General features: G+C 40.9%; 1 protein-coding gene across 2 annotated transcripts in view; it reads left to right on the top strand.

Moving 5' to 3' along the window:
• Positions 1 to 14,993: 14,993 nt before the first annotated feature.
• RECK (reversion inducing cysteine rich protein with kazal motifs) overlaps positions 14,994 to 16,034 on the top strand; it is a 62,095-nt gene continuing 61,054 nt past the window's right edge. For both annotated transcript variants that reach the window (XM_074830007.1, XM_074830014.1), the window contains exon 1: positions 14,994 to 15,089. In XM_074830007.1, the coding sequence (XP_074686108.1) occupies positions 15,011 to 15,089 (79 nt within the window). In that variant the 5' untranslated portion in view covers positions 14,994 to 15,010. The remainder of the gene's footprint in view (positions 15,090 to 16,034) is intronic.

Here is a 16,034-nt window from a genome sequence, read left to right as displayed (position 1 = left end):
AGTTATAATGATTATTATTCTCCTACCTTCCATATTCTATGCATCTATACCACAGGTAAAGTAAAATTGCAATTTAGTATTAGAAACTATCTCTGTTTCTCAAGTCTTCTAATTTTAATGTATTCATAGTGTATCACTGTAGATAAACTGGAGGGGATTACTAAAATTGCAATGCATTGCATGATTGAGTTGTTGTAATTAGTTCATTGAAGGAGAAGGTGGAGCTAGTCTGGGTGATACTATGCTTTCCACATACCAATGAAAGAGTTTTTCTGTTGGGCTTTTGGCTTGTTTGTTTTTCTCATCAACAAATAATGCATGTGAGTCTGGTTAGAGAACCACTCAACTCTTTTAGCTTCATGTTTGGACCTATGAGAACAATAATATATTTGCTGGAAACTCTATTATTATTCTGCTGCAATGGAATTAAAGATTTTGTCAAAGATCAGCACTGCTGGAAGAAGCAGAATGAGAAAGAACAGTTGTCCGCTTTCCCTACTGAAGATCAAAGACACAAGATAGCAATAAATCTTTTAACTGTGAGTGGAAGTCTACTACTTTATTCTTCCCCCAAACTGAACCTTTTTGCTTTAGGCATCAGAAAGGCGTCTTTTCTTAAGAACTGAACAGCCATGAGTTTGTTTACAAAAATCTACTGCAATGTTGTAGCTGGATGATTAACTATCCAGAAGACTCACTGCACCACTAAGATCCTGAGACTATCTCCCATTTTTAATCTTACTATAAAGGCTAAAAAGCTGCAGAGAATAACAATCAAAGTCCTTAATACACATCTACTTAAACTGTGTCCAGCTCTGAAATATGTATAATTATTCAACTTGATATAGTTTTTTTTAAGAAAAGGCCACAATGGAGAAGTCTGGAAAGCTCAGTGGCAAGGAGAGAATGTTGCTGTGAGAATCTTTTCATCAAGGGATAAAAAAAATCATGATTTAAGGCTGACGTTTTTAGTACCATACCACTTCAACATGAGTGTATACTAGTATCATTATTTACAAGTAAAAAGGAATAACTTTTATATATTTATCTCTTAATGAGAAAATCTTAATCATGTCCTTTTAGGGTTCTTTGTGGGGGGAGGAATGGAGTTATGTTGTACTTAATTTTTGTCCAAGTCTATAATTTACTTGAAATTTTTTATAGAGAAAATAACTTTTGAAGTATCTGGCTTTGAAATATTTTTTTCTTATAAGCCTGTAATTTTGCAGATAGTTATCTCTTTGGTTTTGTTTGCTGTTTCTTAAAGAGAGGTTAGAAAAGAACCTTATCTATATGATACAGAAGCTTTTAATTTCCTTTTTTCAAACTAAAGTAACAAACATTCAGGCTTCATTATATGTTATGGGACTGGAGAAAAGTGTCATTACAAATCTGTCTAAAAGTAATATTTTCATAGTTTATTCATTTACTAATCCTAATCAAAAACAATTTTACTTAATAAGTTGGTAAAACAGAATAGTCTTTAGAATAAAGACCTAGGAAGAATTGATGTCTTTTAATAGAATACAATTCTTACCAATCAGTGAGTTCATAGTCATTAGCACAAAAAAGATGGTTTGATAAGAAATGAGAATTGTGTTTTTATTTTTTTTTCTTTAAAAAAAGATGCTGGAATTAATTAGTAGCTCTGCTCATAGATTTACTGATCTACTCCTGACATATCAAATTATTTTCAAATGCAATCATAACAAGTTAATGAGAAGAATTTCCTTTTTGGTTTAGGGTTCATTGCATCAGACAGCACATCAAGAAATTCCAGGAGAAATTCAGCCTTTCTACCATAAAAATGAGTCACTGTATAACTACATGCAGTGATATACAGTTGATAATTTATGGTCGTTTACATTTTATACTTTCTGTTGCAAGCGGTCCTGTATATCTATGTATTAAAATATTTGCGTCAGAAGGTAAAGCATCAACAACACATACACATCAAAAAGTAAAAATACCTTCATTAAGAATTGTGCCACTGCACTGCTGATTTCAGTAAGGAATTTTCATTGTTTGAAAAATAATCTCTTTTATAACAAAGTCTGGATTTAAAATAACCTGTTCTCCTCGTAGTTAGTAGATCTGCCACATGTTTGAATGAAGGAAATGTAGCATTTATTGGACAACTCGTGTTGCATGCAAAACACTATATGATATTTAGTCTCAAGAATAATACAGCAATCTGATCAGAAGTCCTATTCTATTAATTCTAATACCTCACAACTGATAATGCGTGGTTCATGATTTATTCACTTGTCACAGAAAATGCTAAATGGGATAGAAAGACTGTGACAAAAATATATAATGTCTGTTTGGTTACATTGTACTTCACAAAAGAATGTTACGTCTTTCAATTACCAGTGCTGATAGTTGAGGTGATTATGAAATCAATGATCCAGAAGCAAGGCAGAAACCTAGCAAGAATAACTTCTCAATAAATTATAAATACTACTAGAAAGGATTCTTGATCTAAACTGCCTTTATTCATAATATTTTTTCAAAACCTTCCTGATTTTTACCACTTGACATTTAAGATTAAATAATAAAATAATTGAACAATTACTTTTTATGTTTTAACAGTTAATTTAAAAATTAAGTATTTTAATAATTTTGTAGCAATTAATAGAAATATTAATAAAATAATATTTAGTTTTGTAATATCCTACATTAAAAAGTATAAACTACTGCACATCTATTCATAAGTCTGCAAAACTAATTCTTTTATGTCTTTTGGTATCTAGGTCATTTTATGTAGCTATGTGCACTGTGCTTTCCCAGATAGACCTATGCTATATGTTCTTCTGAAGAAAATAGTTCTATAAATATATTTAACTCAAAGCACAGATTTTGCCAAGATTTACTGTTGTCAGTCACACACTCAAGCACCTGCAGTAGCAATAGAGAAAGAAAAGTATATATAACTAATTTTCTTGGAATTAGTTCTGCAGGGTTATTTCTCACTTCTTCCATAGTATCTATAATTCCTTTGGCTTTCATTACTAGGACAGACTATTTTTATTAGATTTTTTTCAAAAATCCCTTATATTATGGAGCAGAGAGCAGTGGTGTTAAGAGGTTGCTGCAGTGGTTGACTGTGAATACAGCACTGCAGCATATAGAGTGTCTGTGCTAAGGCAAAAGACAGCCATGGGAGCTTCCACTGACTGTTGAATGAGATTTTTACAAAATTTAAGTTGACTTGATAAGACCTAGCAATTAATTTCACAAGAGCAAACACAACTTCTCCTGCAACTATATAATAAATGAAGTTAAAAAACCCCTCATTTTCTCTCTCCTTCGAAGCATTTGAGGCCATAACTCCTACGATATGTAATCCCAGTTTGTTTTTACTATATCTTAAAATATAGGAATGTTTCACACAGAAAATGGATGGAACAGATATGCAACAAGGAGTTTGAACTTTGTGGTAGAAAGAGATGAAATACGGGAGGTTTTGAACGTGGGAGATGAGTCTTGACATTTAGAAAACATTCTCAAATGCAGTGTTTCCTAGAGATGAAACAGTTTTGTTTGTTGCTGTCTTTTGTGATGAGTAGGTCTTATTCTGAGGTTGAAAATGTAACTTCTGTTTTTTAATCCCCAGAAAGGCTGAAAAATTTCAACAGCTTCTTTTGCTAGGTTTCTCTTCCAGAGCGCACTTACAGACAGTCACTTACAAACGTCCAGCCAGAACAAGGGTGCTTTCAGCTGCTCCGGGTCTGTTTATGAGCACCTTCACATCTTCCCTTTACAGCCAAAAGCCCTTTACAGTAGTCTCTGCCCTGCTAGTGAAGGCCCCTTTCATTTCTGAGACGTAGCTTGGAGGTCTGTGTGAAGAATTGGAGAAGAATAGGCCTGAAAAAGATTCTGGAAATGATCAAACCTTTCACACTCCTCCAAAGTGAGATAAACCACATCCATGTGCTTGGCAAACATTTGCCTAGACTATTTCTGAAAGATTTGCCAGACTGTTTCTGGTGGATATTCTACAACTTCCCTAGGCAACAATACATTTCATTACTTCGCTAGCCTTCGCTAGCTAGCTTTAGAAAGCTTTTTTTGACATCCAACCTGAATTTTTTGTGCTTCAGTTGTTCTGAGCGGAAATAAGATATGTTTGCCACAACTTGTCCATGACAAAATGCTTGTTGACTCTTGCTTGCTGTCATGGTAGTACTCAAAAATAATGCTGGATGACTCATTCCAAAGTATTTTTTTCCCCAAACCATCAAAACAAAATTGGCTGGTATATAATTCCTTATGTCTTTCCTTTGTCCCTCTTCAAAAGAATCACTGCCCACTATTCCAACTTTTGAGGATATTCCCAATCCTTCACAAACTGTCAAAATAACACCAAGTCTCAACCCTGCTTCAGCTGTTTCTTTAAACTCCTGTAATAAGCAAATCACCTTGAACTAATTTGAAGGCAACATTCTACCTGTTTTCACTTTTTTTCACTAAGTGATATAGTCAGCTAGCTAGCAACTTCCAGTAATTTCAGGGTTTAATGAGCATAGATGAAGTATGCTGCCACTTCCTGTTAGGGCATTTCTGCTTTGCTGTAGCACTTCAGCTTTTCTGCATACCTGATTTTGTATTAAATAGCTAATACTGATTAGTTATATGTGATAATGCTAACTTCAAATCTATATGAAGTAAACTTTCATTTAGAAGTATTTTTTACTTTAATTCTAGGCCTTGCCTTTGTTCCTGGACAAAGAACTGATCAGATGTTGGAAACAACCCTAGACTTGGCACAAAATGGCACCAGAACTTCTTGACAACTTGATTCTGGTTGATGACTTTGATACCTATAAGCATATTGACATGTGAGCATTTGTTCTTGTTCTATGGGCAATAACAAGAACATCATTTAGTAATGGCAAATCAAAAAAAAAATAAAATAAAATTTGAGCTTTTCTAAACTTATAAGTAGAATTAGGGATTCCTTGTCAAGGAGTTAGTGTTTTAGTGACTAATTAGCAATATTAGAATTGCACTACTAATACAAAATCTGTTCTGTAGCAACAACAATAAACAGGGGAAAAAACAGCAATTGTTAACTTATCCAGCCAGAAAATCAATATACCAGAATGCTCTTTTCCTTTACCTGCATTGTATTTGGAAGCACGCCCTCGATGATTTCTAGAAAGAATGAGTTTGCTCTGTTTGTTGCATACCACCTTTTTAGAAGCAAGATGGAGTTTTCAGGCATTTTGTAGGAAATGGTACCTTCAAAGTTGCACGCTGTTGTTTAAGGTGGTGTGTTTTGCTCATACGTAAGGTATTCAGAAGCTGCAGCATGCTTTACAGGGATACATGAATGATAATATGCTCCTCTGAAAAATTTAGGGAATGCAAGAGGAGGGTAAGGAGCATACAATTCCTGCAATAGTGTACTAGCTCTAGACATGTAGTCTGTTTTCAGCTGTTGCTTTTTTCATTCATTGTGGTTTTTTTAAACTTGTTTTACTTTCATTGTTGCATATTTTCTTCAATTTATGTTCTGAGTGTCTTTTAATAGGTATCATAATTTATTTTTTACCCATTTTGGTTTCCTAGCATAACTGTAAAATCCTTCATGTCCTTTTCAAAAGAGAGGATCCTTTGAAAGGTTATCATAGGGCTAGTGATCCAAAGACAGCTAGCTGATTATTCGTTCTGGTTTTCTTTGGCTTGCAGTTAACGTATTAAGAGATCTAAAAGTGGATTGTATTGTTTGGCTCAATGTTGATTTATGTGATAAACCACTCATCCCCACAAACATGAAGGAGCACAGAGGCACAGTGGCATGTGGGGCAACCCCTATGGCCCAGCATGGAGACCCTGTCCTAGCCTGTCCTAAAGCTGTTCTGGGCAAGCCATCAGCCTCACTGTCCAACTGTGAGACCCAGATGATGACCCTGCTGGAGAGGTTCTCTGGATCTGGGTGGTGCTAGACTTGCCATGGCATGTTTAGGGGAGGAACCAAAGGTGGGGAAACAGAGGGCTCAAAGTGGTTTGGAGAGGAACAAGCATGGGAAAAGAGCATGGGAAAAGGGATAAAAGGGACTGGTTGTGTGGCCAGTCATTACGCTTATGGTCATTATGTTTTGGTCATTATATTAATGCAGCACCCTGTGCTGTACCAGCACATTCTGTCCTGTCATCTCATGAAACTCCATTTCTAACTCTCTTCTTGGGCAAGATACGGTGTATTCTGTATGCACCAAGGTCCAAGTGCCAGCAAGTGGAGCTGGGCTGCAGGTGACAGGGCCCACGCATTTGTGCTGCAGCAGCAGGAACTAGGGAGGGTGCCTGTGCGAGTGCGTGATCACTAGCGAAGGTCAGGCCAGGTTTGTTGGCAAGTAGGTCAAGCGGCCTGAGAGCCAGGTATGTGTGTGCCTTTCTGCAGGTGGGACTCCTGGAGGAGCTGGTTGACAGAGCCAACCCCAGCAGATGCAAGCCAGCTGCTGGAGAGACCACATCATTGACTGGGAGACCAGTTGGTATGTGTGTATCTGTGCAAGAGGCAACTGGGGAGAGAGAGGGTGCAGGACCAGCGACTGGATGCTCTGTGTGTGTAAGCCCAGTTACTGGAGGGATCCAGAGCATGTGTGCCTGTGCACCGGTGTGTGTCTGGGGTGGGAGGTCCTCCCTCAGTGCTGCAGTGGGGCTGAAGGCTGTGGCAACCCACAGCTGGGCGGGTGTGAGGATCCAGGGGCAGCTGCTGGATAGACTGCCTGAGCCCCGCTGCTGGGGGGAGCCGCACCATGCGTGGAGGTTTCCCACTATCACACCTCCATCCTGACCAACAAGAGAGGGGAGCAGGATGAGGCTGTAGGTGCCATTTGTGCACGAGCTGTTTCTTGCTGTGTTGTTCTGTGTGCACGTGGACTGTACCTGCCGGTGCCCCTGCCTGCTGGGTAGAGGTGATCAGCCCTGTGACTGGTGGGACCCAGGGCCATGGAGCTGCAGCAGCCTCGCCACTGTCGGGCTGCCACGTTCTGCTGATCCCCAACATGTTGTTCTCATGAGATTTTTTTTTTTTTTAATGTTTTTCTCAGCTTTCATCAAAATGACCATATTAGCATTTTGCAGACTTCCCTTCTGTTATTAACGCTGTAGTTATGATATTAATTTAATTTCAGCTGTTGGCTTAGCAATTTGCTGTTCTTACTGTTGCTGGATAGGTGTAGTCATAGTTGTTGAATAAGTAAATAAACTTTCATTCGAAAACAGCTTTTTCTTTAGGAATTGTAGAAGAACTTGAAGTACCATTTTAGGATTGTGTTCCACTAGTTTTCTCATTTCTTCAAAGCTAGGATGTATAGAACAGCAAAACCACAGCAGATGACTTTCAGACCCTGTAATTATTTTAAAGACAAAATTTTGGTTCTGTTTTTGAAAATACTCTTGCACCCCTAAACGTGCCAGATGTATAATAAAATGCAGTTTGATAAAGTACACTGACAGTTTCCCCCTTCCCCAGCTTTCATCTCATTATTGTGTCTTCCTTCTTTGCTATTTATGGAGTTAAAACTTAGTAGTGCATATAAGGTATATATGTATGCATAAATGACATCACTTGTATAATTTAATTTGTGACATCACTAAAGTATTACTTGATTCATCTTTTGGACACTAGTAAGAACATTTATAAACCAAGCTACTTCTAAATTTTCTCCTTTTAAGATGCTATGTATAGGACTTCATTACATTTTTGAAAGGTTATTTATTTTTAGGCTGTCCCTTAGAAGACTGTAGGCACCCAGATAGGTGAGGGGCTCATAGCTTTTGTCTTGGATGTCAATACCCACACCCTGCCACTATTCCACTGGAGGAGCTAAGATTTGGAGGACGGCAACCCACCAGGACAGCTGAGGATTTAGGAAGAAGCAGGTGCCGAAGAAACCCAGGAAGCTGAAGCACGAAGTGTATACAATGTTTACATGCTTCCAAGCAGTCAATATATTTTTTCCAATTTCAGTTTTAGTTTTATGTATCTTTAGTGTTGATTTAGGTCGCTAAATTTTACTTGGATCTTGCTGTGTTTTATGGGCATATAAAAAAATTTGGATATCAGTTATGTGAGAGATCAGGTGCTTAGTGAATTTTAAGGTCTGGGTTAGTTTCAATACCCAAGAAAAGTAAATATGAGCATTTTAAAGGGAAAAGTAATTCTCTTTATTTTCAGTCTTAGTTCTCAAATACGATAAGAATTTAGCTACAAATTTTTGAATATACAGTGGGGGAACTTTAAAATTATTCTTTAGGATCTGAATTCTGATGAATTGTATACGATTTCAAAATGAACAAGTTATCTTGCTACAGTGTATATTATTTAAAGCTGCCTAACAGAAGAAGATTCATTTGATCCTCATGTCCCTGTGTAGCGATGGTGAGGAGAGGGCTACTGCACATGGAGGACCCAGGGCCACATATCGCAGCGTGCCTGAGCAGGTGTGGGCTGTGCCATGCCATGCCATGCCATGCTGTGCCACGCATGGCCCATGGCCACAGGATAAACACGGCCAGCTCACGGCAACTGAGGGGTCTGTGGGCAGCACTTGCTCTTGCTAGCTCCACTGCCTTGTCCTAATGCGCTACTTCTGGTTCTCCATCAAAAAACATGATTCCTTCTCTCCGTGGCTCTCAGATGTGTGCGGCCTTTCCTTCCCTACCAGAGACATCAGAGTTCTCCAGTAACTTCCTTCACTGTCAAACATAATATGTAAATTATGCATATATATTTTTATTACAAAGAGTTACAGAAGTTAGAATAAATAAAGTACCTTTTGACATCTTTATTACAGTATTTTCGGAAGTATTCAGGATTAATGCATACTAGCAAAGTTCTACCCTAACTCACTCATGTCACTCAAGTGTAGGTCCAAATGGGAATAGGCATTGATCTGTAATGCACAGAATTGTAATGTCATCTTGACAGAACTTGCTAACCAATGTATGGAATAGCAAGAACAAAATAATTTTATTTTAGCTAAAACTCATTAGTTTTAGCTATTTTAACTAAAATTGATTTAAATAGCATGATACAAACTGGTTGCAAAAAATGGAATTTTATGCCTTCCCTTTTCTTTTTTATTTTATCTGCCAGTCTACACTCATTTTTTTTGTTTGAAACTAGAAGCAACTGCATAATTGTCAATTAGCAGCATAAATGATTTCATACCGCCCACACCCATTTTTGCAAAGCTTGCAGACTGTGTTCATAGGGAAATGTATGTATAGCAGTGAATGAATTACACACAGTTCTTCAAAGATTACTAATTGAGAGAGTATTATAATTGCTAAAATGTGGGGGCAAATGTATAAAGCTCCTTGGGTGCTTTAAAATATCTCACTGTAGGTGCGGGTTGTGATGTAATTTTTAACACAATTCCATAGTACAGCAAAACACAAAAATAACCTTTGGAAAATATTCCAGAAGCAATTTGGTCCTTAAGCACCATATGGAGAAGTAACTAATCCTATACATGACTAGATGATTCAGTGAGATAATCCACAGAAGAATTTCCATATGGCATTCTCAATGTTCTTCAACACATCCTTTTCTATCTCCAACCCATCCTTATGATATGCTGGCAGATGCACTGCTGATACTGAAGCCTGAGTTGAAAAGCAAAATGAGTATCTATTTTATCCGTATTCAAAGACAGAGATGTGTCATCACTTGCTAAATGCTGTTATTTGTCCTCTTGGATGGTGAGCCAAGACCAGAAAGAAGACAGGATTTTGACTGGCACAAGCACAGCCCATCTCTACTATGGTACAGGTGTGGCAGACTTTATAATTAGGCACTTGAGTTTAGATTCATATTTAGATCATTAGGATGGTTGAAAAATTTCACTGAACATGATTCCATTTAAAATACTCTTTTTCCACATTTTGAAGGGATCAATTTTCTACCCCCCAAACCCCAGAATCTTCAAGTATAGTTTCCCTCATTGTCAATTTCTCAAACTGAAAAAAAAAACTTTTTCCTTCTATCAATCCCTTAATTTTATTCCAGAAATCAAACTGAAATGATCTTCCATCCCATTAGAGAGCCTTTTAGATGAAGGTACTCCACACACTTGCTAGCAACCCTGGCCTACATATAGTAGTTCTGAAGGTAGCAAATTGCTACAGTTACATTAATACATAACTCCATTATAGAGAGTAAAAAGCATCTGACTAAATAGCATAAATGTAAATGTATCTTGGTGAGGTTTTTTTAAGCATTACTTCTGGCATCACCTACTTCAACATGGAAGAACATGGTAATTAGACTTTACTGACACAGTTTTTCTACGTCAAAGAGAATGAACGGTCTTGATGCTTCCATCAGACCATAACCTGTTTTTAAATTACCCATTTCATAAGCTTTGTTATCAAGAGTATATTTTACTTCACTCAGCATTCTCATTTGAAGAGAAGCAGACATTTCTCTAATCCCATAACTGATTTCAGGGGTTTAAAATTTAGACTGACAGGTGACTTTAGTTTCAGGCCATTTGCTCTGTTGAGAAAAGTTACACAACGTAAAGCAGAGCCAGATTTTTTTAACGGTACCTTTTATGAACATCAAAACTTGAGATCTATTTCAAATTCCTTTCCAAAACAAGAGAATAGTTTCTTAACTTATGCTCACTGATGATGACAGAATCTTATTTACTTCTTTATTACCTTCATAGCAAATTGTAATTAATTATATACTCCACATTTATTTAATCACTTTCAGTTGGCTATCCTTCCAGACTTGATGTATGCAACATTAATTATTTGCCTATGGCAAGATTTTATGAACTCTAATATGCACCACATGTTCAACTTGCTTAAAATTAATTGCAGACATTGTATTTAGCATTAATGTACATCTTTATTGACTTTAATTTCACATCTGTGTTGCTTTATATACAACTTTCTTTATCAGTGTAACTGCACACTGCTTCTGATGTGTAATAGCAGACTCCAAACCTTGCTTTTGTATTTGTGTTTTACCTTTTGATATAATTCCAGTTGTCTTGTTTAAAAAAAAAAAAAAAAGTGATTTGAAAATAAATTAGTCTTTCTTATTCATTATTTGAAAAGTCAGCTGTAAAATGCTGCCTGATATCTAATGGAAAAAAAAATACACAAAGTAGCTAAGGTTTGTCTGAACAGAAAGGTTTGCGTGTTTAAGAACAAAATCTCTTTGAAAGAGGCTTTGTTGTGACAATCCATCCTTAGCCTGAAGAAACAAACAGCCTCACTTACTAGCTAGCAGGTTGTTAGGGACAGTCCCACAACTGGTCCCACAATTCCTACCAGTTCGCATACAGACATGTTTGAGGTAGCTGTAAAGCCCTACCTAGTTCCAACAGAGAGATGAAAGAGAACAAGCCTCAGCACAGGAAAGCTATTCAACATGCACTAAAAATCTGGCACTGGCTTATCATGCAGGTATCTAGTTGTTGATATACAGATTAGACAAATTAATGCTAATTAGGGTAAGTCTACATATGTTGTAAGTACCTTTCCAATTGTAAGGTGTAGCTATCCTAAGAATTACAGCAAAGCAATTTTTTTTAAATATTCATAGCTAAAATACAATGGGTTTAGAAATTACCGAGGAAAATGCTACTGGCTTCCAGTAATGAGATAAAAATAGAAGCAGAAGGTATACAGGTGAAAACAACCTCTCGTCTGATAAAGTACCGTGTTGAGAGGGGTAGCTCGGTATAATGGTTCTTGAAGATCTTAAAAGGTTGGGAAGTCAATTCATCTGGTGCACAGAATTTATGTACATCTCAAAACAGATATAATAATATTAAATGCAAATATAGGACAGTATGTTTTCAGTCCCAAAAGTAATCTGTTGAAACCTATTGAGATATGCCACACTGACAATATGGTTCTCTGGATTTAACAAAAATGTGGCAACATTCTACTTTCTGAGAGGATCCTGATCAAGTCAGATCTCTTTCAGTAAAATATATGTTTGAACCAGTAATTCAGACCATGACTACATCAGAATCTTCACCTATTGCTGAGGGAGACTTCAACATAAAATACGGAGTAATGTTCAAACCTTTTAACATTTCAGCAATTTTTAGGATAAGGAAGCAGGATCAAACACTACTCAGAATAAAATATAATGAACTAACCATTCGATCTAATACAAAAAACGTAGCTGAATGAGCCAGTTTTATTATATTCTAAGCAACAAGGAATACAGCATATAGGATAAAGTATTCCTTTTCCCTTAGCAGTTGACAGAAGCAGCAAAAAACAAGATCCATTTGCAGAAGGGTTTCTTCCTTATCACCAGACTTAAAAAAGTCTGCTGTCAGTGTATTTGTAGCAAACTGCTTTACACTGAAGCATTTAATTATTTCAAGCCCCAACATTCCACTTCTCATTGTTAAACACTGGGTAGGAATCAATTTCAGATGGGTTCTGTTCTAAAAAAAGATATGCATGGTTTAACTGGAAAACAGTAGTCTGCAGATTCAACATTCAAACTCCCAAGGAACAAAAGTCTTTGCTTTCCAGAGCAATTTGATTAAAATTTATACTGTCCTTACTGAAAGACAAATTTTAAAAGCTTATTTTGCTTCTTTAAAGGAAAGGAAATACTTTCAGTGGTCTCAGTCATTTCTTCCGGAGCTGAAGTGGTGACTTGGAGTGACAGTGCAGAGCCTTTAAATTCCCAGACATCCTAGCAATCTTCTCTCTGCCAGTTTGCTTGTGGGATAAATTATTCCTGATAATTACTTCGCATGTAAGTGGCATTCAGGGGAAGCAGACTGCATAGCAGTTCACCATCATCCAAAATCAAACGAAATTAAACCATTTAGCATAAGCGGGAAAAAATGCATCTAATCGGTTCAGGACCCTTGTATTTTCAGCGAAATGAAACCAGCCCACATAATTTAGCCATCTGGCTAATTTTGCTTTTGGATCTGCTGCCACCTCGTGGGTTCATGACGAATTTTAAGTCCCGACATAGCAGCCAGATAGAAAGTTAACAAAAGTTCACCTTGGGTTTTGGGGGAAAAGCCCAGCTATTTAACTGACATGTAAGTCCATTTACATATAAGTGTCATTTCTGTCCTGGTGTGAAAAGTTTTTTTTATAATCTGGTTACATTTGCCACTTTTCAGTTTCTTGAATTCACAATTACAGCAACAATTTTAATTTTTTAGACTTCAAATTAAAATACAACTAAATGTACCGTTATTTCTTTTGTCTTTGCTCCATAAAGAACTATTGCAATTTAATTATTCTATACAGGTGTATAGGCAGATAAATAAGATACAAAACTTTTTTGTCTCATTGGAGTGGTCTCCTGTAACACCTTGGGTTTTTTCCCAGACCATTTACGAATTCGATACTGGAATTAAAGAGCACTGGGTTCCTACAGATTCTCCAGGCTGTAGAAGACCATTAATAGCTTGGTAATTTGTCAGACTGTCTTTGGAGGAGTTCATTAGGATGACAGATTGGAAAAAAGATATAAGCAGTTTGTGAGACACCAAATTTTGTGGGTTCTTAGAAAATTTCCTGGTTTATTATTGCCAGAAAATCCAATAACAGGATGCCAAGATGCTCACGCAAGAAGTCTGAAGCTGTCAGAAGCTGGTCCATTCACCTTGGAATGGTCAGACTTTGAGGCAAAATAGGTCAGTAGCTATGAAATGAGCTGTAACTTAAGTTTGCTTTGACTTCATTGAACAGCTTACATTTAATTTCTCTCGAATTCTAAAACAAACAAACAAAAAAAGGGGATAATTTGGTCTCTACAGGGAAAAGAAACTGAAGAAACTGCACTGGTGGCACTATGGTACAGAGGTTTCTTCAGTTACAGACTCTTTTTCTGATTGCCTGCACTGTGGACTGACTCTCCACAGGCTAGATTGCCTTCCTGCTGCCCGGAACGGGAACATCTCGCCACCGACCCAAGCTGCAGCGTAGATGCAGAAAACCAGCCGACACCACCACACAACCTGAACGAAAGGTTAAAGAGGAGCAGAAGTAGTAGCAGCCCGGCAGAGCATTCCAGGTTCCCTGCCCAAGCTGAAGGCCGTCACAGGCCACACCGCAAGGGAACAGGGGAGCTGCCCGGGCAGCGAGGAGGCACGCTGTCACGGGGAGGGCTGAGACGCCTTCCCGTCACCTTCAGCCTGGACACGAGGAGCCATCCCCGGCTGCACAGCGGCCTTCAGACCGTGTTAAAACCCGCCTGAGCGCTTCTGGTACCCTGATCTTGGAGCAAGCGGCCAAGAGCTCATGACGAATGAAGCCGTTGCAGCCATGATGGCCTCCTCATCTCTGCATCTGGGGGGTGTCCTGCCCGCCTCAGGGGTCATTCCCACTCGGCAACCTACGCTTTGTGCTGTCCAGTTCACTCCTCCCACTCCTCCCACTTCAAGCAGAAAAGTGTTGTAAGTGGGCTTTACAGTCAACACTCTAAAAATAATGGGTAGAAAGATATTAATATCGCCAACATTATGTAATCGCGTGGAGGTCTCTGCCTCCTTCACAAAAACTGTCTCCTAAATACTGTTTCTCCTCAGCCTCTTGTAAGCCATTCCCGCCCGAGCCCTCCCCCCGGGCATGCCCGTGACTGCTCCGGGGGTTGGGGGGCAGGAAGGCTGCGGGCTCCCGGCGCGCCCAGCGAAGACGCCGCAGACCCGGTGGCCCCGCGGGGCCGGGCCAAAGCGGAGCTGGCGTGGCGGCGGCGGCGGCGGCGGCGGCGGCGGCGGCGGCGGCGGCGGCGATAGGCCCCGCCCCTCCCCGAGCGGGGGGCGGGGCGCGGGCGGCGGCGCGGGACGCGGCTCCCCGCGGCGGCGGCTCTCGCCCGCTGGAATGTCCGCGGCGGCCAGGCGGGGGGCGGGGCCTGACTGGGAGCCGCAGCCAATGGGGGCGGCGGCAGGCAGAGCGGGGCTGGGGGGGCGGCACCGGCGGCGGGGCCCGTCCGACGGGCGGGCGGGGGTCGCGGGGCGGAGCCGCGCGGCGGGTTCGCGGCCGGGCCATGGCGGTAACGGCCGCTCGGTGGCCCTGGGCCCTGCTCTGCCTGGTGGCGGCTGCGCTGCACCTCCCGGGGGCGGCCGGTGAGTTGCGAGCCGCGGAGGGCGGGAGCGGGGGGAGGCTGCTCCGCGGGTCCCTCTCCGACAACATGGCGCAGGGGCGAGGCCGCCCGCGGGGTGCCGCAGCCTTGGGGCGGTGGCGTCGCCCGCGGGGATGGCGCCGTGGGTCTCTCCTGCCTCGGCGCCGCTGCGGGCGGGCGGCCTGGAGCCGGGGGAGAGGGGGAACGGTGCCCCGGCGCCCGCTGCCCCCCGCTGCCCCCCGCACCTGCCCCGCGGGCGCCGGAGGCCGGTGGGCGCGGGGCGGCAGCAGGTGGGGGCCGGGGGCGGCTCCCCGGGTGCCCGCGGGGCGCCGCCGGGAAGGGGCAGCGTCGCCTTCCTGCTGTCGGTCCCTCTTCCCGCTGCTGCTGCCTCGGTGTCCGGCCTTCCCGCCCCCCACCCCGCTTCCCCGCGGAGAGCACCCGCCTGAGTGCGAGGAGCGGCAACCGGCCAGAGGGGGCTGCGGTAGCGAGGAGTGGGGTGCAGGGGTACGGCCACCTTTCCGACACCCTGCCTGGCAGTGCCGTGGCGATACAACCTCTTCCTTCACCCCACCGGGTTACGTGACTCGGGGCCGGGATGTGTCTTCGGCTGTCATGCTGGCAGTAGGTAAAGTCCCGAGATCGGGGTTTGAAAGGGAGAAGATCTGGTGTCTTGTTCCAGGTGGGTGACACCTGACTTCTGGATTGCCGGATGACATGTCAGAACAGCCCTTATATTTCAGGGCTTGTATTCCTTCTGGTTTTGCTGATATTTTCAATAAGAAGAATGTTATTGAGCAAGATACTGAATTTTTTAAGCAGTGAAGGCAAGACATTTAATAGAGAGGGTAGTGGTAAAAGTTTCCTGCACTAAAGTTGTGATAGCAGGTAGCTTCTTGACAGGACCAAAAAAGAGTAATGAAAAAAGGCGGCAGCACAAGTACAGACATTG

Source organism: Strix aluco, chromosome 1, assembly GCF_031877795.1.
Source record: "Strix aluco isolate bStrAlu1 chromosome 1, bStrAlu1.hap1, whole genome shotgun sequence".
In the NCBI taxonomy this organism is placed as follows: Eukaryota; Metazoa; Chordata; class Aves; order Strigiformes; family Strigidae; genus Strix; species Strix aluco.
Note: the sequence above shows the minus strand (reverse complement) of the source record. Positions and strands in the feature narration are given on the sequence as shown.